Genomic DNA, 24,537 nt, shown 5'->3' with positions numbered 1-24,537 from the left:
GCGGAGGGTCTGTGTGGATCCGTTGTTGTTATTGTTGTTGATGAGGATGATGGTAATGATATTATTATTATTATTATTATTATTATTATTATTATTATTATTATTATTATTATTATTATTATTATTATTGTTATTACTCACAGGCTCCAGACACTTCTTTATCTTCATGTGGGCCTCCGGGGTGGTGGGGGGCATAGGGCAGGCTGGCAGGGGAGGAGAGACACGTGGGGTGCAGTATTCAGTCATCGCCAAGACAGTTCAAGTTATGTTAGATTACTTCAGGTAAGATTAGAGCACCTCATGTAACCTAACCTAACGAGAACTAACTTAAATTAATCATAGACTTTAAAAAATGAAGAGGAAAATAGCTGAATCTTCAAATAATACGGAAAATGTAACTAATAAGGTTAATTTAGCTTAGTTGAGGTAAGATCAGAGCACTTTACTTAATCTAATCTAACGAAATTTAATCTAGACTAATCCCCAAACATAAATAATAGTGGATCTTCAAATAATACGAAAAATAATAAATCTATTCAACGATTATGGTTAATTTAGCTTAGTTTAGATGACATTAGACAACCTTACTTAACCTTACCTAACTTAATTTAATCTAAACTAACTCCTAAACTTGAAAAAATAACTGAACCTTCAAATAACACACACAAAAAAAGTCAACTAAACAAGATTCCCTTCAAAAGAAAACGCGAGATAAAAGAAAACGGGTAAAAAGTCCAGGGCGTTCTCATCCTGCACTCACGGGAGGATTGCGTCAGGCACTGGGTCATGTTGTAGTGGATGTGTGGCGTCGGGCGTAACTTCTTCAGGCACATCATAGCATTGGGTAGACACTCTGCCATTTTATCTGTCCCCATGTCGGAGCAGAGTGCCGGTGCTGACGAAGTAGATGAAGAAGGGAGGTAATTTTTCATAGTACGGCGAAGTTATAGAAGGGAAGGGAGGGGTGGAGAAGGATAAGGTGGAGGGAGGAGGGGAGGAAGTGAAAGTGAAGATGGAAGAGGTGGTTAAAGGTGGAGAATAGGAGGGAGTGTTAGGTAGGATGGAAAGGAAAGGGAGAAAGGGAGGGGGAAGGGAGAACGAAGAGGAGAGAGGAGGAAAGGGAAAGGAATGTGAATAGAGAAGAATGAAGAATAGAGGGATGAATTACATGAGAGAGAGAGAGAGAGAGAGAGAGAGAGAGAGAGAGAGAGAGAGAGAGAGAGAGAGAGAGAGAGAGAGAGAGAGAGAGAGAGAGAGAGATTAAAGGCGCACACACACACACACACACACACACACACACACACACACACACACACACACACACACACACACACACACACACACACACACACACACACACACACACACACACGCGATAATTCCAAGTTACATAATGATGGGGAGGCAGAGAGAGGAGGGGGAGAAGAAAGAGGAGAAGGAAGGCATGGGCGGAATCACAAACAAATGAATGAACAAAGAAGAGGAGTAATAAAGGAACACAAATAATGAAAGAACGAAGGAAAGAACAATGAACAGAGAGAGATTGAAATTATAAAATGCACACAAACAAACGAATTAATAAAGAAAAGGACAATAAATGAGAAGATAAGAATGATAAAAGAAACACAAACATAAAAAAAAAAAATTACAATAAAAAGTGAAATAAGAATAATAGACAAAAGAAAATATATAAAGAAAAGTACGAAAAAGGGAACACAAGAATAACGAGGAAAGGAAAAGCATACAAGAACAAAGAAGATGCATAAAGAAAAGTACAATAAAAATGGACATAGGATTAACGAGAAAAAGGCAAGAAGGGGAATGGAGAGGGCTAAGGGAAGAGATGAGGTGACTTACTTGTTGGAAGCTCATGTGGCGGTGGTGTTCCTTGTGGTTCATTCATGACAGCACTGCAGGACTTGTACTTGGCACCACAGCTCTCGCCCTCCATGTCTTTGCACGCCTCGGCCTCTGCAACACGACCTCGTCAATGAAAATATGAACAAAAATAATCTCGCCAATTAAAAAAAACAAAAATATAAACAAAAAGAAACAGTTTCGTCACCAAAAGTATGAACAGAAGAAAGAATCAACAAATATCTGAAGAAAAAGAGTCAGAAAATGAGAACGTAAGGCAAGCTGCAGTCCCTCTATGAAAGAAAGAGACTAAGAAGAGCGAAAAAATGAGATAAGTTTTCCTAAATGTTCCGGTCAGAGAGACAGAGAAAGAGAATCGAACTATTACCTGAGAGAGGACCATTAGCACCAGGTTTCATCAGCATCATGCATTCTCTCATGAACTCCATACAAGCTGGTGGCATGGGCATTGGCTCTCCTGGCATTGGTCCTTCTGGCATTGGCTCTCCTGGCATTGGTCCTCCTTCTGGCATGTGTCCTGGCATGTGTTCTGGCATGTGTCCTGGCATGTGTTCTGGCATGTGTCCTGGCATGTGTCCTGTCATGTGTTCTGGCATGTGTTCTCCTTCTGGCATGTGTTCTGGCTTGTGTTCTCCTTCTGGCATGTGTCCTGGCATGTGTTCTGGCATGTGTTCTCCTTCTGACATGTGTTCTGGCATATGTTCTCCTGGCATGTGTTCTGGCATTGGTTCTCCTTCTGGCATTGGTTCTTCTTCCGGCATAGGTTCCATATTATCGGTCCCCATGTTTGCCAGCATCTCCGTGAAAGGCATCATCATATCTCTGCATTCATTGATCATGTGAATGCATGCTTCGTCATCTGCATGGCACATCACCTCACCTGTGTGGGGGAGGACGGGGAGGTAGAGGAGATGGATTGAAAGGGAAAACATAGCATCAGAAAACAAGGGAATCTACAATAGCCATCAGGCCTACACGTGACAGTCCCTTCATGAAACTTATCCGTCTATTTCCACCCCATAAATTTGTCCAATCTTCCTTTGAAGCTCCCTTATGACTGCACCAACAACCTGAATCTGAGAACAGTAACTTGAAGCGTGTTTACCTGCAGGAGGCACGAACGGGGCACCCAGACTAGGGTATACCATGTTCACACAGTCCTGCATGCGCTCAAGGCAGTTTGGCTGGTCCTGTACCGCACATATCACAGTTGCTGCGGGACACGGGAGGAGGACGCCGAGATTAGTGGGGTTAGGGATGAAAGTGATAAAGAAAACGTGTAGCAATGAGCTTTGAAGAGGAAGAAGCTTGAAATAGAGAGGGAATTTAGATTTAAGAGGAAGGGGCTTGAAGTTAAGAGGAAGAAACATGGAATTAGGTGAGTTAGGAGTTGGAAAGTAATTAAGAGGATAGGAGCTTTGGGTTAGAAGAAAGATGCTTAGAGATCGGAAGAAGACACTGGAGTTAGGAGTCGGAGTTCAGAAGTTCCTGTTAGAAGGAAGGTACCTTGGAGTGCATACATAGAAAACGGAGTGTCGTTGAAGATCCAATGTGTATGGATGAGAGAAAATGGTTCTTTTGATGAGCAAACTCGCTTAAATTTGTACATTACCTAGTTCATGGATGGATTTCAATCTATATTTTGTCTTACGTACAAAAAACTATAAAATAAATAGACAGAATAAATAATTAATAACATTTTATCATGAACAGGAGAGCCAGGGAGTTTTGCATGGAATATTAGTGTATCCTGAAGGAGGGACAGAAGGGGATGTGTACCTGGGGACATAGGCGGGGTGCCCTCTGCTGGCGTGAGGAGGTGGAGGCATTTCATGTGCATCATGCGGCACTCTTCTTGGTCAGGCTCGCACACATCTGCAGGAGGGAGGAGAAGAGAAGGAGGAAGAGTTATTGGGACCGACCACTAATCTCCATCAAACCTCACCCACGTCTTCTGCAGGAGTTGAGGATAGAGAAGTGATGTAGATAAAGAAGGAAGGCAGGACTGGTAAGATAAAGATGTCACCACGGCCATCATTACTGCATACTAGTCAGTCTTCACACACACACACCTGAGGGAGAAAGCGCAGTACGAGAAGGAATATAGATGAGAATTAGGGGAAAAATAGGATTGAAAGCGTATAAGTACCACCACAACCATCACCACGAACCACTTCACCACCACACTACCAATACTTACCAGTGGGAAGGAAATCTTGTCCATTCGCCATTCCTATGTTCAGCCAGCGCATGCAGTGGTGGGCGCGGGCAGTGCAGTTCTCCTCCTCAGGTTTCATTTCGCACAGGTGAACCGCTGGGACAGGTAATCAGACAGGTAGATCAGTGCACAGGTATATTGGTTTGCAGGTAGAGTAAGAGGTGTTATGTGAAGGCTATGTGGTCGTGTTATGTGAATGTTTTATGTTTATCAGGGAATGGTTGAGTTTGAGGGGGTATATGGTTCTCTCTCTCTCTCTCTCTCTCTCTCTCTCTCTCTCTCTCTCTCTCTCTCTCTCTCTCTCTCTCTCTCTCTCTCTCTCTCTCTCTCTCTCTCTCTCAAGTTAGACATATCTTTTTTTCTATATACGTAATTTCAATATATTTTTTACATAACTACTACTACTACTTCTACTACTACTACTACTACTACTACTACTACTATTACTACTACTACTACTACTACTACTACTACTACTACTACTACTACTACTACTACTACCTTGCGTTCCTGCGTTCTTACCGTGTACTCTCTGGAACACCATAGGGAGAGAAGGGAAGCCCATCTCGTGCCTCATATTCTCCATTGAGTCCTTTTTGCCGCTCTCGTGTCCATCCCCCTTGTGTTCCATGTGCTCGTGGTTGTGGCTGCTCGGCTTGCCCACCACACCCGCCACCGTCAGCGCCAGCAGGAGGCACCACAATAAGAACAGTCTCATCTACGTGGAAAAAAGAAGAGTCCGTTATTTTAGAGTAGTGTTTTTCAGTTAGTGCCAGGTCTATAGGAAAGCCTTAAAGGAAGATCAGATAAGTTATGGATACGCATGATAGTTTTATAACCCTTTCACTTTGACACGAAACAGTTAGCAGCATCAGAAGCAATGCATGAAGTCTTTATAAGCATCTACAGGAAAGATAGCAATGGAAAAAGAATACATTTTGCAATTTCTTCCCAATTCATAGATTGCATGTGGCTGTAGGACAAGTAAAGCTGTCTCAGAGTGATTGGTAATTAAGGAAAGGTGTACCAGGTGTCAATCAAAGGGTTAACTCACAAATAACACCAACACACTAACACTGACGTCTCAAACTTACCGTAATTCTGAAGGAGGCGCAGAAGGGGACGAGAACTTCACCCACACTTGTCTGAGGTTTATGTAGATTGCAAAGGTAACTTGTCCTTCCTTTTATAGCACAATGTCCTTTCTTCCTTCACCCCCTCCCCCCCTTTCTCCATGTCCTTATGTCTCCTTCGTAATCTGACCTTGAATTCCTTCCCCTCTCCTTCGCCATTATCCTCTCCATGCCTCCTTTGTTTTGAAGCATTACTCGTCTTCTTTTTTCTTCTTTCTTCTTCCTTTTCTTCGTATCGCTTCGTCTTCCTCTTCCTCTTTGTTTGTTTGTTTTTATGTTATGCTAATTCTCCGTTCCTCTTCACTTTACTCCTTTCCATTTTTTTTTTTTTCGTGTTTCTGCTTCACTGTTTTCATTTATGTTCAGTTAACCGTGTCTATACTTCATTCCTTCTCTTCCTTCCTTCATCGTGTCTTTTTCTCTTCATCCGTTTGTCCTTCCGTCTGTCCTTCCCTCCCTCCCGCTCCTTCTCCTTCTCCCTCCTTTCCGTCTCATTCTTTCCTTCTGTCCTTCTCTCCCTCCCTCCCTCCCTCCCCCTCCTTCCTTCCCCTTCCTTCCCTCCACCTCTTTCCGCCTTGCCTGTCTGCATACCTGCCATTATCTCTGTTGTTATTTTGGTTACGAAGCGGCAGAGAGAGAGAGAGAGAGAGAGAGAGAGAGAGAGAGAGAGAGAGAGAGAGAGAGAGAGAGACTTTTTTTTTAGTGAGGAGCATTGTGTGTTTATATTTGTGTGTGTGTGTGTGTGTGTGTGTGTGTGTGTGTGTGTGTGTGTGTATCATGGTAACTCTTGCGTTTCATGACTGTTCGGTAACCAAAGGGAACACACACACACACACACACACACACACACACACACACACACACACACACACACACACACACACACACACACACACACACACACATACATAACAGACGTGATTAGTCAGAAAACTCGGGCTGTGACTGGTGCTTCATTTATTGTGTTACCTTGTACAGGAAGTTTACGTGATGTCACGGTACAGGGAACCAATAGGGAAGGGAGGAGTACGGTGGTGTTCTGCTGCTAGGTTCTCTTCCGCTATTTTGATGTTTTTCTGGTGTTCTGTTTCGTTCTGGAGTTTTGTTCTCGTGTTATGTTCTGTTCCGGTGCCATGGTCTGCTGTTCTGATGTCCTCTCACACGTCACTATTACGCCTTCTGCAGATTATCGTACCTGAAATGATAGTTAAAATAGAAGTGATGATAATAAAAGGTGCAACTACTATTTCAACTACTACTACTACTACTAGGGCTAAATATACTACACCTCACCAGTTTATCCTCATCATCACCGTCATCTTCACAACAGTATTCCTTAATCCACGTCCTCTTCATTGTAATCTTCATACTCATCGGAATAACTACCATAGTCATAATCTTCATAGTCATCTTCATGCTCGGGGTCATGTTCATAGTCATATTCCCCATACTCATCTTCACTATCTTCTACATACCCCGCATCATCTTCACTCTCTTCGTCTTCACCATTACCGTTGTCAAAATCTTCACAGTTCTCACAGTCGTTGCCTTCACCACCACGTTCAGGCGACATGACATCTCTTTGGGCTCCCTTGGCTGCCGTAGGGCGCTTGGGTACCGGTGATGCATCTCCCGGCACCACCATCACCACCACCACCATCACCAGTGACGCCACCAGCACCGTCCTTAGGAAACTCACGTCTTTCATTGTCATTCTCTGTCCAGACAAGAGATGAAATATTAGTGCTTTCTCTAATGATATGTTGCAGCTTTGAATGTGTCTCAGTAAGGGTAGTCAGGAAATATTGAGGTTCCTAAAGGTGTTTTCATGGTTCTAGTGAAATTTTAACTTTATTACCATTTCTGTCCAAACAAGAGACGAAATATTAGTGTCTTCTCTACTCATACTTTGGTGTTTTCGAGTGTGTCTCTGTAAGGGTAGCCAGGAAATGTTATAGAGGTTCCTGAGGGTGTATTTTTTTTATTCTGGTGAAATTTTAACGAAGGTTCTGCATCATCAGTGAGAAAAATATTATTGGGAACCTGAGTAATAACCTCTGTGGCCTTTAAGAACACAACAACATGAGAAAAGGCAGTTTCTTTGCAAGTCATGCTTTGAATTGCAAGAACCTCCTTTCATCTCGCTCAGAATGGACAGACTCAGGAACATAAGAGCATATAAGGGAATCTGCATGAATTCATAAGGCCTACAGGTGGCAGTCCATGCATCAAACTTACCTACATATTTCCACCTATCATCCTCATCCGTAAATCTATCCCTGTGAAAAAAAAAAAAAACTGTGAATATCGATCTGAGTACCTGTGTGTATTAGTACCCCGAAAGATGCCAGAGAGGGCTCCCGCATCTATAAAACCTTTAACTTACATCACAAAGGCGCCGGGACACCTGGAGTAGCCGCTTAGGAGCACTTGTAGCTAAAGAGCCACCAGGAACCAGACTAAAAGAGATGGTGTGCGACAAGGGTTTTAAGACGTGAGGTGCTGCTCTCAACAGGAACGACATGATAGCACAGGAAGGAGAGGTACTGGTGACAAAGCGTTTCCTGATACAGATGGCTGGACCTTTCATGCCGAGGAGATACAAGTGGTTTCAAGAGGACATGGTGCATTGCCTTCCGTTTATTTTTTTTTACGTTTGCTTTCGTAGTTCGATGTTTTATTGCGTGTGTGATGTGTGTTGAAGAAGTCATATGGTATCCGAGACTCTGTACATTATTATTATTATTATTATTATTATTTTTATGTTTACGTAAGTACTCGTTTGTTGTTAGATGTTTCATGCATGTGTAATGTTGTTTAAGTTAGTAATTGTTGCCGTGTTGTTATGTGATGTTGAAATTGAAAAGGAAAGTGTTTTACCAGGAGTAAGATTGTTTAAGTACGTTGTTAGATGTTCTTAATGCGTGCTATATTGTGTGACGCAGGATTGGTTTGGTATCTCAGGTTGTCGCCGTGTTGTTGTGTATCGTTGCTGAAATTGAAAAGAGAATGTTGTGTCAGGAGTAAGAGGTGTTGTGTTCAGAAGCACGACCCGCATTCCGAATCGCTTTGCTGTCTCACCACAACTATTTTCAAAGGCCACAGAGATGATTAGCCCGGTTCTCACGAGTGTTTCTCCCGTTAATAGTGTAGAAATCTCGTCAATCTGTCATTAGAACCATAAAAACACCTTAAAAACTCTTATCACCTCAGCTAGAGCCTTCTGAAACGCTTTGCTGTCTCACCACAACTATTTTCAAAGGCCACAGCGATGATTAGCCCGGTTCTCACGAGTGTTTCTCCCGTTAATACTGTAGAAATCTCGTCAATCTGTCACTAGAATAATAAAATCACCCTTAAAAATCTGAGTAACTTCAACTAGTGCCTTTTGGAAGTAGTGGAGGTGAAGCGCAAAAGTTTCAGGATATGATCTACGCCACTGCTACCTTGACTCACGCAAGTTGTCACGCAGAAGTCATGGTGCTCATAGTTAAGTGCACGTGTCCTCTGCAGCACGTGGCGCCTCGTTGTCAGTGAGGACCGTATTCTGAAACACTTCTGCACCGCTCCCCCCCTATTTTAAAGGGATTTACTTGAAGGTACATGGGCTTCCAAGGGTGTTTTTACGTTTCAAGTGACAGATCAACACGACTTCTGTATTGTTAAAAGGAGAGACAGTCTTAAGAACCGGTTCATCATCTCTGTGGCCTATGAAATTGCGGTGAGTGAGCCAAACGTTTCTGAATTAACCCCCAACGCAATTGCTAGATAACCCTAGATGTATTTTCCACTGGCGTTGTAACAGGACACTCAGGAACAAAACACCACACAAGCCCACTGGGAGGGCTTCCATCAAGATTAGTGGTAGGACATATGGAGCTTGAGTTAAACCTGTGAAAATAGAAATCACACACACACACACACACACACACACACACACACACACACACACACACACACACACACACACACACACACACACACACACACACACACACACCTGGTATAGTTTCAGGTACAGTATGCTAAGATGCTAAGGCTCGCGTCTCTTGTATACAGCAATTTACTAACACCAGGTGACGCAGTACTTACTTTGCACACACGCTTCTATTCCCTTGGGTGTTGCAGGAATATTTAAACCCTCCAGTTGCCACAATCGTCCTTGGCCAACATTCAGAGCTCCGGAAGAATGGTTTGCTTGGACACACAAAGGAAAAAGAGAGAGAGTGTGTCAGTTACTTCTTTTTTCCTATGTAGGTTTATTCTAATAGACAATAGTGCAGAAAATAAACGCTTGAATGTTGTAGTTGGCTATTGGGAAACAGCAGTGACAGGATTGTAACGTGGTGATTACATTTATGGTGCACACATTCATTTCCTAGAGATCATGATTTAGATAAAGAAATAAATAAATGTAGCCTTAATCTCTCTCTCTCTCTCTCTCTCTCTCTCTCTCTCTCTCTCTCTCTCTCTCTCTCTCTCTCTCTCTCTCTCTCTCTCTCTCTCTCTCTCTCTCTCTCTCTCTCTCTCTCTTCTATCCTTTCTGTCCTCTCACACTTCCTTCTCCTTCCCTCTTCCCTGTATCCAGTGCCCTTACTTCCCTGTCTTTCCTTTGTTTCCTTCATATCCTTCCCTTTATTCCTCCTTACTACCTCCTCTCCCTCCTGCCTTTTATTCCCTTGTATTTCTCTCTCTCTTCATCCATCCCTTTTCTTCCCCCGTGCATGCGAAGCTCCCAGAATATACTTATGCATGCCGTCCTGTGCTCCTGAATGAGAGGCGGGGAGGGTTGGAGCAGGAGGTAGGCCGAGTGATGGATGGGTGTGAAGCTACGTACAAAGGAAGATTTCGTCAGAGTTGCTAGGCTGCCTCTGGAAATGGCTGGCTGGCTGGATAGATGGATGGGCTGAGTCTCTCTCCCTCTTTCTTTCTCTCTCTCTCTCTCTCTCTCTCTCTTCCTGTCAGTTCATTCACGCGTCCCTGTCTTCCCTCCTCGCCCTCCCCCTTCTCGCCCCCTCGCCCCCATCCTCCCCATAGTGACTGACGTGTACTACAAAGTTGATCTTGCTTTTTTGTGATATAATTCCTACTTGGACCGCCTCTTGTCCGATCAGTGAGGTTAAGCAACGGGGCATCTGGTTAGTGCTTGGATGGGTGACCGCCTGGGATATAAGTACTTAACTGCCTTAGACATTCCAATCTGGTTCATACTCACGACTCAAGGTATCAAAATGGCGAACTTCTCTGCCTTTCTTTGAGGACTGAGGAAGCAGTGTAACAGTGAGAAGGCAGTGCAAGAGAACAAAAGCAATGAGTGAACGACCTAAGTGATACAAAGCGAAACAGGTCACAGGAAGGAGTAGGAGAGTGCGTGTGGATAAAACCCTACGTTTCCAGCACCGCGTCTCCTGTTCACCAGATCGGATATGACGACGCATTTTGTCAATACAGGTAAAGACATACAGACTATCATTACTACTATTGTTGACTACACCCCACAATTTCATTCAATTACGTCGTATTTCAACATTCACTGAGCGCATTGTGTTACGCAACTCAACCACGCGCTCTTCCATCATTCTGTTATATCTGTTTATTTTTCCCTCTGTTCTTTAGGTGTGTTGATGAAATAATTTAGTATCCAGGCTCTAATTCAGAAACGCTCAGCTTTCTCACCACGACTATTTTGAAGTGCCACGGAGATTATTAGTCGGGTTCTCAAGAGTGTTTCACCTGTCAGTACTAATGTTGAAATCTTGATCTGTCACTAGAACCATAAAAATACCCATAAAAACACGTGCAACTTCAACTAGTCTTTTGAATGTAGTGGAGATGCGGTGCAGACGTGCCTCAGCTGAGCCTTACATTCTTGCCAAGCTGGGTCTTAATTTATCATTGTTCCCAGTGTCTCTTTCACATATGTCTCTGAGACTAGCACTCAACCTCTCACATCCTCACATATTCTTGTCATGCCTGGTCTTAATTATGTTTTTCTCCGTCCTCCAGGTGTGTTGATGTCGACGAGTGCTCCTTATTCCGGCCGTGCTCCCAGACCTGTGAAAACGTGGTTGGGGGCTTCAACTGCTCGTGCATCCCTGACTACTACATGCTCCGCCCGGACCACCTCACCTGCAAGGCCAGCCCTCCGCCAGCCTACCTCATCTTTTCCAACCGAGCTGAGATCAGGCTGGTGAGTGGTTACTACTGTTTCCCCATTATTTATTTATTTTATTTATTTGGTTATGTGTTTTTTCAACTGCATAATGGGATGGTTCTTAAAGCGCATGGAAATGAAGAGTTGAGTTGAAATTGCACTACAAAGAAGCACAGAAAAAAAAAATTAACAATGAGACCAGTGCAAATTATGAATAGCTAAAAAATTGTAGGTGTCTGCAGGATAAATATCAGATGAAGAGTTGTGTCAAAAATATTCCATCTTTAACAGACATATTAGAACTAGAAATGAACTGATGTAGAGGTGATGCAAGAAGACAAACTTCCAGCATGTTCCACCTTCCCTCACTCGTTATGTGGCCATGTTGTACTGCCACATACACTGCAGCAAGGCCAGGCACTCACATCTCGCCTCCCTCCCAGATAAGCCTGGACCGTCGAAACTACTCAAGTATCGCCGAGGGGCTTCAGAATGCCATCTCCATCGACTTCCACTACGAACACCGCCTCATCTACTGGTCTGATGTCTCCCTGGATGTCATCATGAGAGCTTTTATGAATGGCACTGGAGAAACAGGTGAGGGAGTGATAGTTAAACAGGTAAACAGGTGAACAGGTGAACAGGTAAGGAAAACTTTTAAACAGGTAAGGGAACATCATTTTAACAGATAAGCAGGTGGGGAAGTAATAATTAAACATAAACAGGTAAAGAAAACAGTTAAATAAGTAAAGGAGCATCAGTTTAACAGGTATACATGAGAGGGAATATCAGTTAAACAAGTGAAAAGATAAATAGTTGAGGAAAACAGGTAAACAAGTAAGGGATCATTAATTTAGCATATAAACAGATGACTGATTATCAATTTAACATATAAACAGGCAAAGGAGCATCAGTCACATGGGTAAACAAGGGAGAGAGCATTTCATTAACAGGTAAACAAGTGTTAAAGAAGCATTGGTAAACATACACTGAATTTAGACATTTCTACATTTACAAAACACTAAATAGCATGAAGCTGGAAAAAGTTATATGCTAGGATATTTGGTGATAAGTCCTATCCCTTGCCTATATAGACATTACAAAGCACTAGTACTGAGAGATAATATGAAGCTGGAAAGTTGTCATGTGCTGGGATGTTTGGCAATATCTCCTCACTTATGCCTCACTGCCTCTACAGGGTCTACCATGTGTTGGTCTGATGGCTTCTTGCAGCTTCCCTTTTCTTATGTTCTTGTGTTTTTTATGCCCTGCAGCCATTGTGCGCTGGGGTCTCCGGATACCAAGTGGAGTCAGTGTGGACTGGGTGAACGACCACGTGTATTGGCTGGACGGGATCACCATGCGGATTGAGGTCGCTAATTTAGATGGGTAAGTGGAGTAATAGTCCAGGTTTTTGTTTTTTTTACTTGTATTTTTTTCATTTTTGTATATGTGCATTTGTATGTTTCTATTTATGCAGTTAAAGAGGTCAACAATTTAGATTAGTGGTGATGGTTCTCGTTTTTAGTTCTATTTTCTCACTTTCTTTCATGTACGTGTGTTTGGTTATTTGTATTTACATAGTTTTATGCAAGATGTCAGCTAAGCTCCTACAGTCTTGTCTTGTGTCTCTATCTATACAAGTTGAATGCAAGACTTTGTTAAACTCCTTGTCTGTGCATCTATACATATCTTGCCTTCAGCTGATGCAGCACTTCATATTCTTATCACCCCTTGAGAGAAATTTCATGCTCACTGTCACTCCCTCCTGTGTGTAGGTCATGCAGGCGGCCTCTCATCTGGACCAACCTACAGAAGCCACGTGGCCTCCTGGTGCACCCACATAAGAACCTCCTCATCTGGACAGATTGGGGTGAGTGATGCCTATGAAGAGTAGTTCTAAAATTATAAGGAAATTCTGTCATGTCTTAAAGAAAGTATCCTATGTGAGTAATGCCTCATGAGTTTTAGTTCTGAAAGTAAAAGTGTAAGGAAATTAAGTGAAGTCTTAAAGAAATTTTCCTCTGTCTGGTGCATCTGGGGTAAGCAATGCTATGAAAAGAAGCTCTAAAAGTATAAGAATAAGGAAATTCAGGTAAGTCCTAGAGAAAATGCCCTATGTCTTCACAGCACAGGTTAACTTTCTCCTCTTCCAAACCCAGGCTCCAATCCCCGGATCGAGCGTGCCTACCTGGATGGCTCAGGGCGGCAGGTAGTGATTGAGGAGGGTCTGCACTGGCCCAACGGCATCACACTTGACTACCCCACAGAGACTCTGTACTGGGTGGACGCCAAGCAGCATGTGATAGAGACGGCTCACATCGACGGTACCAACAGGAGGACGGTGAGTGTGTGCTGCTGTTCTGCTGGTGTTGTGGTGTCTTAGTTTCTCTGTCCACGTTCTTCCATAGTCTCTGGTGTGTTGGTGTCTCTCTTTTTAATGGTGTGTCTCTTAGCTCCTCCAGTCTCATTCTTCTATACTTCCTGTAGTCTTGGTGTCTCTCTCCTTTTGTGGTGTGTCTCTTAATTCCTTCAGTCTTGATCTCCTGTATTCTCGCTCTCTAATATTTCATTCCCAAATCATCGTTTTCATTTATGCTTCCACTTCATGTCCCTGTCCCCCTCACAGATCCTGGAGGGGCTGCGTCATCCCTTCGCCATCACAGTGTTCGAGGACACACTCTACTGGACTGACTGGCTCACTCGCTCCATTGAAAAGGCTGACAAGAGGAATGGTCAGAGTCACACCACCCTTCAAGGCCGACTCTCATTCCCCATGGATATACGGAGGTTTGTTTGCCGCCTCCCTGTGTGTGTGTGTGTGTGTGTGTGTGTGTGTGTGTGTGTGTGTGTGTGTGTGTGTGTGTGTGTGTGTGTGTGTGTGTTTTGTATATCATTTCCTCCCTTGGTCATCTTTTCTTAGTGTCATCTGAAGTCTTATCTGGTGCCATTCAGGGGTGAAGATTTGTTACTCATTCCTGCCTTGCATAATGAAGGTGTATATTTCCTATCTCATCTCTTCTAGGTTTACAGTTACACACATTCACCATTTCGCATATCAGTGAAACCTTTCCTTTTAGCCTTTCCTTGGTGAAGCAGAATACCAAAGTCACCCATTATTATTACAATGTTTTGCCATCCCTCTCTGTTTACCTCTCTGAGTGAAGCTTTTCTCCCTCACCCCATCAGCTTACACCCGACTCGTCAGCCCCGCCTGTTGAATTCCGAGAAACGTGGGTGTAGCCTGAGGAACGGCGCCTGCTCCCATCTCTGCCTTTCCAGCAAGGACTCCTATGCCTGTTACTGCCCCCATGGCCTCATCCTTGGACCAGATCGCAGGTGGGCAGGCAGGAAGCTCTCACACACAAGTCATGCATGACCACTCATGCCTTGCTGGTTGTCTTGGCTTGGCTGGTAATGTATTGGATTTGCATTTCCTTAAGTGTCCTGACTGAAGTTTAGTCCCCAGCAAAAGTTTCATGGCTGTTGTGTTCTCAGATAAATACCTTTGTTTTTGTAATGTTTCAAGGCAGGACATCTTAATAGCAATGGAGATATTTAGTATTTAGTGTAGTCTTCAGAACTTCATACAGGGACTGCCACATTTAGACCTGATGGCTTGTTGCAGCTTCCTTTATTTTCTTATGCTCTTATGTTCCTATGACAGCAAGGAATGATAGACATCAAATACTACACAAGAGAGGACATACAGCACTGCCTTACATCATTACCACCACCAATCTTCCCCTGTACAGGACCTGCAGTGAGAGACCAGACCGTACCCTCATCTTTGCCCAGCGGAAGAGCCTCAGGATGATCTCACTTGAGGACATCCTTGAAAACAACAACACTGCCTTCACCATTGCCTCCACCTCGCCCAGCGCCACAAACACCTCCGACATGGCGCAGGTGAGGATAGATACAGTGGTCCCCGTCAGCAACGTCCAAGCTCCGGTGGCTCTCGACCCCTACACAAAAGAGGACCTCATCTTCTGGACGGACATCAAGGCTAAGACCATTAGCAGGGCACATCTCACAACGGCTCACATCACATGACTATTGTCAGGAGTGGCTTAGGTGAGGCCTCCTGTCTGGCTTGGTTACCTTTCTGTTTCTTGACTTTCCTTACTATTTATCATGCATCACATTGCCTCTCTTGACCTTACTTCCTTATTCCTCATTGTTTATTGAGTCCATTTATCACTGCTTACTCTTACATACTTGCATTTGCTGATCATCTGACTCACACACCAGCATTCTCCTGACCCACTGACTCCCTCTTGGCACTGTAGAGATGCCGGCAGGCGTGGCAGTGGACTGGGTGGGCCATAAGCTGTACTGGACAGATGCCGGCACCAATCGTGTGGAGGTGGCCAATCTGGACGGCTCCATGCGCTGCCTTCTGGTGTGGCGTGGCCTGGACAAACCTCGAGACATTGTGGTGGATCCTAAGGGTGAGAGAGAAAGAGAGGGAGAGAAATTATGTTCAATTTTGATATAAATAACAGTGATGTGATAATTGTTTCCCACCATGATGAACAAAAGTAATGATGACAGTAATAAATCATGATGAAAACAATAATGATAAAGACTAATAACTATTTTCTGCCATGATTATTGCCCTATTGTCACTAAAAACAATGGTACAATTCATCAGATGGCTACATGTTCTGGACTGACTGGGGGAAGCAAGCCAAGATCGAGCAGGCAGGGATGGATGGCGAGAACCCAAGGGTGTTGGTCAGTACAAACCTTAAGTGGCCCAACGGACTAGCCATCGACCACAGCCGGAGACTCTTGTACTGGCTGGATGCCTCTACCAAGTCTATTGAGATGGCCAGGCTGGATGGGACTCAGAGAAGGGCACTGATCTGTAAGTGGTCTTGAGGCAGGAGGTGAGGGAGGGGAGAGAGAGAGCAGAGAGGTAAGTGGGAAGAGAGAAAGAGCAGAAGGGTAAGGAGAGGAGTGTTTGAGGGAGGTGGGGGAGAGAGCAGAGGAAGAAGAGCAGTGGTGAAGGGAGGTGAGGGAGAGAGAGCAGGGGGATAAGGAGAAGGGAGATGAAAAGAGGGAAGAATGAATGTAGTAGAGTGATTGAAAGAAAACTGATAAGATTGCTTAGAACAGAAGGAAAGAAATAAAAAAACAGAGAAAGAATGATATAGAAAAACCAAGGGAGTGGGAAGGAAACTACCAGCAGAAAGGAGGTGATGAGAATCCAGGTTTTCTTGATAGCAAACACACACCAGAGTCTGTTTGGCATACCTTGGTGCATCTTGCTTATCTCCTCATATAAATATGTCATAACTGCAAAGCTTAGTTCACATGTCACATCTCCATTCTTGTGTGTCTTCAGCGGGGGAACTGGACCACCCCTTTGGCCTTGCCCTGTGGAGGAACCTTGTCTTCTGGACCGACTGGGACACCAAGAGCATGTACATGGCTGACAAGGAGACTGGTGCTAACAGGCAGACCATTGTGTGAGTAATTTTTTAATCTAAATCCCCAGTTAGGTTGTTTCATATATCAGAATTATGACCATTGTTAAGTCCAGCACTGTGATATACAATTTACACCACTGAAGGCACTGTACAGAGACTTTACAGGCACCTATAGTAAAAAATAATGAAGATAGTAGGTTTTTTTGCTTATTCAGTATAATAATTTGAGACAGCTGTGTAGGAAGAGAAATACCTTACTCAGTCATAGAGAAAAATTATAATCAGGTTAGAATCTTCCTCACATTTCATATTAATCCTTCTCTCTCTCTCTCTCTCTCTCTCTCTCTCTCTCTCTCTCTCTCTCTCTCTCTCTCTCTCTCTCTCTCTCTCTCTCTCTCTCTCTCTCTCTCTCTCTCTCTCTCTCTCTCTCTCTCTCTCTCTCTCTCTCTCTCTCTCTCTCTCTCTCTCTCTCTCTCTCTCTCTCTCCAGCAATTTCTCTTCACACTCATATGTTCAAGTCTTCCTATTGCATCCTCTCCTGTCATCCAACACTCACTCTTTGAAAACAGGGACAGATAAAGATTCCTATTATTATCTCCCTCCTCTCAGCCAAGGTCTCAAGGATATGATGGAGGTGAAGGTGTTTGAACGGTCCCAGCCAACCATTTCCTCCGCATGTGACATAATGAATGGTGGCTGCTCCCATTTGTGTCTGCTCAGCCCCAGTGTCTCAGGTCGCAAGTGTGCCTGTCCCACTGGCGTCAAACTGAAGGTAATAACAGTAGTAGCAACAGATGCTCTTCAGTTTGGGAATAGAGGAGACTTCTTTGTTGTGTTGATGAGTATGGCACTTCCTGTTCCTTTTACTTTTTTGTGATTGTAAGAACTGCAGTGTTGATGATGTAGCTAAACATTTATGAGAAATAAAACATTTGTCACCTGAATTGACAAAGAGAGAAATTAGATATTTTTTAGCAGAATTGACGAAAACTTAATCTAATGTGTATGTTATTTGCAACCTGAAGGAGAAGTAAGACATTTGTAACCTGAACTGAATAATGTTGCAAGCCTGAAAAAGAAATAAGACGTATTGCCTGAATAGACAAAGACTGGTGCTTATGGAAGAAAACAAGACACATGTAACCTGAATTGAGTAATATGTAAGCTAATGGGTATGATAATATATGTGCTAATGTTTGTGTTACTTGCAGACTGATCGCCTCAACCTGCTATGATGGACCAGAGAAGGCATTGGTGTTTGCCCGCCGGGAGGATGTGCGGCTAGTCTCCCTGGACACCCCTTATCGAGTTGACGTCATCCTGCCTCTCCAGGGACTCCAGCACGCCGTGGCCCTGGACATTGATGCTGTGACAGGTCTGCTTCACTGTCCTGTCAGCTGTAGTCACCTTGCCTCTGCTCCGTTGATGTGTGATTAGTACAGAAACTTGGTGTGGGTTTTCTTTTCATTATGTGACTTCCCTTGCTTTGCTGCAGTTTTTCATTTCAGTGTTCCTTATTTCAATACAGGACTGTCATATATTATAATTCATCAGTTTCATTACAGAAATCATTTATTGTCTGGATTCATCACATGTCTAACTACATATCAACTCTTCATCTCATCACTCACCCCACACACTGCTTCCCATCATTCCATTCCCTCACTGAGTGTTGTGCCATTGCAGGGGACATCTTCCTGCCAGACAGTGCTGCTGCCATCATCTTCAGGGTGTCCCACAATGGCCAAGTGGCGACCCCAGTTGTGACCTCGGCCATCAACAGCGTGGAGGGTATTGCTGTGGATGCTACTGGCAGGAAGGTATTGACTAGAATGTTTGTCTGTCAGTTATTAATTAATAGTCTGAATGGTATAGATTGTATGGCTGTCCTTGTCACCATACTTGTTATCCCTTGTGGCTGTAGATGTAAGCTATAACTTTCATAAACAATAATATAAAAGATTCCTATGACTCCAGATACTATTCCTATTCTCCCTCATTTAGAATCAATGGTACCTTTCACCCATGGCACCCTTGATCCTTCCCTTCATCAAACAACACATACAATCTTGAGTGACTCTTTTCCACCCTTCCCCTAGACCAGACCCTCCTCTTACCTAAAGAGAAAGAAAAGAAAAACCCTTCCCTTACAGATGTACTGGACTGACCTTGCCATGCAGTCTGTTGAGGTGAGTGAGCTGGATGGGACTCACAGGCGGGTGCTGTTCACTGGGCTGAACCGTCCCCGGGCCATCACCACCCACTACCCATCAGGACGCCTCTTTTGGACTGACTGGGATGAGCAGTACCCAAGGATTGAGACTGCAGACATGGATGGCAATAATAGGTGTGGAGCTGAAACACAGGGAGGAGTAGGAGAGAAGGAGCAGAGATTTGTATACTAGAACATTAGAACTCCCAAGCTTTATATGAACTGGAAAGCTGAAGAAGAAGAGAGAGATTGGAGAGAACGAAAGAGGGACTTGTATAGTGAAACATTAGATCTGAGCCTTACATGAACTTGGGAGGTGAAGGAAAGAGGAGAAAAAGGAAGGAAGGAATGGAAACTTGTATAGTAACACATTAGAACTTCTGACTTTCCATGAACCAAGCTTTTCCTTTAATTTTGATTTCTTTTCATTCTTCTGTGAGTGATATTCTGCAGGGAAAGTGAGTAATGTGACTGGCTGGGATGCTAATGCTTAATATTTGGTCCTTCCTTCACTGGCTAGGATGCTAATGCTAAATATTTGGTCTTCCCTTTGGTTGTGGTGGTGGTGGCAGGATGGTGCTGGTGGATACAGACGTGGCGTGGCCCAATGGACTCACCGTGGACTGGCAGGACCTGGAGCTGTACTGGACAGATGCCAAGGCTAACGTAATTGAGGCCATAGGATTGGATGGACTCAACAGACGCAGGGTGATAACAGGTAAGGATTCAGGAAAGGAGGAAAAAGACCCACTATGAAAAGAGGCTCACTGAGATAAAAAAAATTAAAAAAAATCCTGAGAAAAGAGAAGACCTAGGTAAAAAAAGATCCACTGTGGTGATGTAATGTGGTTCTAATCTGTCACTCTCACTGTCAACACAACCAGGTCTTCCTCATCCCTACGGCGTGAGCACTCAGGGACGCTGGCTCTACTGGACAGACTGGGAGACCAAATCCCTCAACCGAACCCTCAAGAGAACCGGCCGCTCACCCTCCACCATCAGGGAGGGGCTGGCAGGGATTATGGATGTCAAGGCTTTACCTGTGAGTGTTTGTCTTCCTCACAGCATCTTCCTCTGAGATTATCCAGGGTTGACATTCATGGGTAGTGCCAGTTACGTGCAGTTTATTTGGCAAGAATGGATGTTAAGGCTTTCCTTGTGAGTGTTTGTGTCTTCCTCACCTCATATACCTTGTTGTCTCCTTCCCAGGGCCCTGATGTGGTGAGGAATGCATGTGGAACAAACAACGGGGGCTGCTCTCACCTGTGTCTCCGCCAGCCCAATGGATACACCTGCGCCTGCCCCACTGGTCTCATGACATTGGAGGTACCTGCTTCTGTCTTCCATAAACTTGATTTTGGTAACCTTAGGCTGTTTTTAAGTGCTTCAGAATTGTATGTTTTATTTTCAGAGGATTCTCTTGATGTATTTTCTTACTGATGATGCAAAATTCTTGTTAAACCATCATTAAAATCTTGAAAGACTATTATTTTTCCTGTTCCTTTGTGTATGTTCTTTCCTCACCTTTGCTACCTTGCTTCTCAGGGTGATCCTTCTCGCTGTGAGGACGAACCACAGAAATATCTGATCTATGGCGCCAAGGGGACACTGGGACGCATCTCTCTTGATGTCGAGCCACTGTGGGAGTTTCCGCTTCCCATCCCAGCCACCTCACACCCCATCTCTGTTGACGTGCATTACGAGAAGCGACTTCTTTTCTACGCTGAGGCTGATCTGCAGGTCATAAGGTGAGGTGATGTGGTTATCATTACTTTAAAGAGGTTAATAGCCTCTTAAGACCCTGGTAGAGATGAGAGCCTTTCTGTTGGACCACTAATACTACCACTACTTCTACTACAACCATCATAACTAATACTGCAGCATTACTTTCCAGGGTTGTGTCTCTGAGGAACATGTCCTACCCCTGGTCAGTCCTCTCCCCAGGCTACACCACACCTGACAGTCTGGCTGTGGACTGGGTGGCCAACAACATCTACTGGACAGACTCAATGCGGAAGGTTGTGGAGGTGGCGAGGCTGGATGGCTCCTCAGCGAAAGTGATCATCAACAACAGTCTGGATTCACCACGAGCTGTGGCTGTGTTTCCTAGTGAAGGGTAAGAGAGAGAAATAATTTCTTACACAAAAATACATTAATCCTCCATGGTTCAAAAAAATAGTGGCTTTTAACAGTAATGGCTTAGTGATATGGTCCTAAGCCTGTCTCATCCTTCCAGCCTGCTCTTCTGGACTGACTGGGGCAAGCCTTCCAAGATTGAGCGTTCATATCTCGATGGATCAGCTCGGACAGTCATTGTGGACAGGAACGTTGGGTGGCCGAACGGACTTGCCATTGACTATGAGGCACGGAAGATTTACTGGAATGACGCCAAGGGGGACACCATTGACTGCTCAGACCTTGATGGCAGGAATGTTGTCACTCTCATTCAGGAGGCCCCTCACCCCTTTGGTCTAACACTGGTTATGATTTTGTCTTCATTTGCGTGAGTGTGTATTCAGAATTTTGCCCTTTCACTTGGGACTGGTCTATATTTTTGCATCTTTTGTTGCCCTTGGCCAGTGCCCCTCTTGCATAATAAAGGTTACAGTGACCAAGAATACCTTGTGTAAGTGTTGGAAAAGTAAGCTTGTTTTCGTGCTGAGGAATTCAGGTTATCTGATATTTAATCCATTGAAATACACAATCAACCAGAATTATTATGTACTTAGTTAACAAGGCTATGCAATTTTCCTTCCCATGTGTATCAAATGGCCAGAGTTGCCTTGTATTTTGCATCATTTTCATGTCATTATGTACACTTGAAGTTGCTGTTGAAACAAACCCCATGTATGATAGGCAAGTCAGTTTATTGGTTCCATATTTCAGCTTGATCAGCACATCTACTGGACTGACTGGAAGAAGGCAGCAATTGAGAGGGCAGATAAGACCTCAGGCCATAACAGGAGGGTGGTGAGGAGTACTATTGAGGTGAGTACTAGGGGAGGGGGGGCAGTGAAGTGTGCTGGGGGAGGAGGGAGAGCTGAATAAAAAGACAGCAAGGGTATACTCTCATTTCTGTTGCATGTGATGTGGCAGATGAATGGAATAGACTTAGTGATCATATAGTTCTGAGTCATTTGGGAGTTTTAAAAGATTAGACAAATTTATGGATGGAGATGATGGGTGGAAATAGGTAGATATGTTTCTTATAGGGACTGCCACATGTATGTCTGATGGCTTCTTGCAGCTTTCCTTATTTTCTTAGTCACTGGAAGAATCACTGGTATCTGATTGGCTGCAGAGAAAGAGGCAGTGATTGGAGGAAATGCCCTGTAGGTGACTCATGTGTGGTGTTGTGGTGTTGCAGGGAGTGATGGAGGTGAAGGCTGTCACTGCTTCATCACAGCCTGGATGGAACGCATGTGGTGATCGGAATGGTGGCTGCACTCACCTCTGCTTCTATCTGCCCACTGGCCACCGCTGTGCCTGTCCTGACATCCTAGACGAGCGGGGCTGTTCAAGCCGTGAGTGTTCTTTCTCTCTCTCTCTCTCTCTCTCTCTCTCTCTCTCTCTCTCTCTCTCTCTCTCTCTCTCTCTCTCTCTCTCTCTCTCTCTCTCTCTCTCTCACTCTCTCTCTCTCTCTCTCTCTCTCTCTCTCTCTCTCTCTCTCTCTCTCTCTCTCTCTCTCTCTCTCTCTCTCTCTCTCTCTCTCTCTCTCTCTCTCTCTCTCTCTCTCTCTCTCTCTCTCTCTTTTAAAGTGATGATGAAGAGTGAAATTTGTAGAGAAGTATCCTGGATTCCCTCCTTCTTCCTCTTGGAATAGGAAAGTGATAAAGAGCAGAGTTTATCAGGAAATGTAAATGAAATTGAAGGCCCTAATGGGAGGTTACTTGAATGGTGGAAGGATGGCTTGAGTGCAGGTGTGCAATAGATGCTAGTAGAGGCCAAGTTCCTGAGGACGCAAGGTAGGAGTGTTTGGATAGGGAGAGATGGAGGTTGCTCTGCTGTGGTCACCTCCTTGAAGGACTCTGCTGATAAAATAGATATGATGAAATAGATAGATAACATGTTTCCAAGATGTCCCCAAGCTGCCTCACACACCCAGACTCTCATAGGCTTGCCACTGAATAGCACAACAGTTTGCATGACAGGGTGGATTTCACGACAGGCATGTGACGCCACCACACGTTCTGCATCTCAGCAGGTCCAAGGTTTAAGGTGAATGGGACGCGCTGGTCGAATAACGAGATTCGCCTCATTGAGCCAAACTGGCACCGCAACCGATGGGACAAGACCAACGCACCGGGGGCTGGTGCCGCTGCTGGGGGTGCTGGTGCTGGTGCTGGTGGTGTCTGCGCTGGCCATGATGGCGGTGGTGGCATGGTGGAAGTTCAAACGGCAGACCAAGATGGTGAACGAGCCTGACGGTGGTGCCCTCACTTACACCAACCCCACCTACAGCGCCTCAAATTCAGATGTCAACACGGATCGCAAACCTTTCACCTGGCGGCGTCTCCACAGCGAAAACGTGCATCAGGTGAGTGTGTCTTCATCACATATCTTGCAGGGTCTGTCCTGTGTAAATCTGTACTCTCAGGGACATTGTTCTGGTGTAGTGTGATATGTGTTTGTGTTGCTGTGTTGTCCAGAACATGTGCTTAATCCTCTCCTTACCCTGTCAGGTTCGCATGTTTGAAGAGAAGGGGGAGGTTGCTGCCTTGATCAGCGAGGGGAGCAGCGTGGAGCATGAGTCGCCCCCACCCACGCCGCCCACACGCCCTGACACCGCCACATAATGCCCCCACCACACCCCCCACAGCCTCCAACCAGCTGTCCACGTGGGAGCCAATCACCTCCACCGCCTCAAAAGTGGGTCACCTTGAAGACTAACAGACGAATCGCACTAATGCGCTCCACCCGCCCCGTGTCCCGCCACTCCACTCTCCGACACAAATGGCCCTCAGGATTCCCTCTCAAGCCTCTCACAGCCCATGCCTCCCTTGTCTTTTTCCTCTCTCCACCCACTCCCCGTCCCCCTTCCTCACCACACAGCAGTCAGCACCCACACAGCAGCCACAGCACTCACCTCCCTCCACATCCATCAATGCTACACTACCATCACCTCCATTAATGCACTCCCTCCTCTCCTGCATGTCGTCTACACACACACACACACACACACACACACACACACACACACACACACACACACACACACACACACACACACACACACACACACACACACACACACACACACACACACACACACACATCTCAGGATCCCCACAGGCTACAGGTAGCCCAGCACCCATGCCCCCGTACTCCTCAGCCTAGCCTTGGTATGTACCACATTTAGCAATCCCCTGTGTCTCAGGCTACAGGTAGCCGCCCCCTGCACCACTAGCTGCCCCCTCGCACCACCACTCACAGGCTACAGGTAGCCACCCTTGTATCACCTCACACCCGCTGCATGTAGGCTACAGGTAGCCCCTGCACCCTCA

The 24,537-nt window shown here is 44.8% G+C and overlaps 3 protein-coding genes across 3 annotated transcripts in view; 1 reads left to right on the top strand and 2 right to left on the bottom strand.

The window, feature by feature from the left end:
• LOC135091814 (uncharacterized) overlaps window positions 1-5,312 on the bottom strand; it is a 6,149-nt gene extending 837 nt beyond the window's left edge. The window contains exons 1-10 of the mRNA XM_063989803.1: window positions 5,191-5,312; window positions 4,619-4,814; window positions 4,079-4,192; window positions 3,658-3,753; window positions 2,984-3,091; window positions 2,246-2,758; window positions 1,858-1,971; window positions 761-895; window positions 142-203; window positions 1-9 (exon numbers count right to left, since the gene is read on the bottom strand). The exon at window positions 1-9 is cut by the window's left edge and continues 114 nt beyond it. Coding sequence (XP_063845873.1) covers window positions 1-9; window positions 142-203; window positions 761-895; window positions 1,858-1,971; window positions 2,246-2,758; window positions 2,984-3,091; window positions 3,658-3,753; window positions 4,079-4,192; window positions 4,619-4,814 — 1,347 coding nt within the window. The 5' untranslated portion in view covers window positions 5,191-5,312. The remainder of the gene's footprint in view (window positions 10-141; window positions 204-760; window positions 896-1,857; window positions 1,972-2,245; window positions 2,759-2,983; window positions 3,092-3,657; window positions 3,754-4,078; window positions 4,193-4,618; window positions 4,815-5,190) is intronic.
• The window catches only part of LOC135091913 (low-density lipoprotein receptor-related protein 4-like), a 72,484-nt gene extending 48,176 nt beyond the window's left edge, over window positions 1-24,308 (top strand). The window contains 27 exon segments of the mRNA XM_063989977.1: window positions 11,236-11,419; window positions 11,827-11,980; window positions 12,658-12,772; window positions 13,162-13,256; window positions 13,546-13,727; window positions 14,013-14,173; window positions 14,573-14,722; window positions 15,139-15,418; window positions 15,421-15,460; window positions 15,676-15,837; window positions 16,041-16,256; window positions 16,737-16,860; window positions 17,431-17,625; window positions 18,033-18,196; window positions 18,508-18,641; window positions 18,975-19,168; window positions 19,606-19,751; window positions 19,918-20,075; window positions 20,243-20,359; window positions 20,579-20,781; window positions 20,928-21,149; window positions 21,270-21,513; window positions 21,920-22,021; window positions 22,401-22,557; window positions 23,235-23,407; window positions 23,409-23,570; window positions 23,716-24,308. Of these exon segments, the coding sequence (XP_063846047.1) occupies window positions 11,236-11,419; window positions 11,827-11,980; window positions 12,658-12,772; window positions 13,162-13,256; window positions 13,546-13,727; window positions 14,013-14,173; window positions 14,573-14,722; window positions 15,139-15,418; window positions 15,421-15,460; window positions 15,676-15,837; window positions 16,041-16,256; window positions 16,737-16,860; window positions 17,431-17,625; window positions 18,033-18,196; window positions 18,508-18,641; window positions 18,975-19,168; window positions 19,606-19,751; window positions 19,918-20,075; window positions 20,243-20,359; window positions 20,579-20,781; window positions 20,928-21,149; window positions 21,270-21,513; window positions 21,920-22,021; window positions 22,401-22,557; window positions 23,235-23,407; window positions 23,409-23,570; window positions 23,716-23,829 (4,348 nt within the window). The 3' untranslated portion in view covers window positions 23,830-24,308.
• Window positions 6,172-7,834, bottom strand: LOC135091815 (nucleolin-like). Its single transcript, XM_063989804.1, has 3 exons — window positions 7,616-7,834; window positions 6,523-6,946; window positions 6,172-6,424 (listed from the first exon to the last, which is right to left on the bottom strand). The coding sequence occupies exons 1-2, from the start codon at window positions 7,817-7,819 to the stop codon at window positions 6,566-6,568; spliced, it is 585 nt and encodes a 194-aa protein (XP_063845874.1). The 5' UTR covers window positions 7,820-7,834; the 3' UTR covers window positions 6,172-6,424; window positions 6,523-6,565.
• Window positions 24,309-24,537: the final 229 nt, after the last annotated feature.

This window comes from Scylla paramamosain, chromosome 38 (assembly GCF_035594125.1).
Source record: "Scylla paramamosain isolate STU-SP2022 chromosome 38, ASM3559412v1, whole genome shotgun sequence".
Lineage (NCBI taxonomy): Eukaryota > Metazoa > Arthropoda > Malacostraca > Decapoda > Portunidae > Scylla > Scylla paramamosain.
Note: the sequence above shows the minus strand (reverse complement) of the source record. Positions and strands in the feature narration are given on the sequence as shown.

Bases quoted from the DNA above. Each gene is read 5' to 3' on its own strand.
- LOC135091815 (XM_063989804.1), bottom strand. From the start codon at position 7,819: ATGAAAGGTCCAGCCATCTGTATCAGGAAACGCTTTGTCACCAGTACC. The intron at 6,947-7,615 runs GTAAGTTAAAGG...TTGTCTGGACAG, and splicing joins TGTCCCGGCGCCTTTGTGAT to AGAATGACAATGAAAGACGT.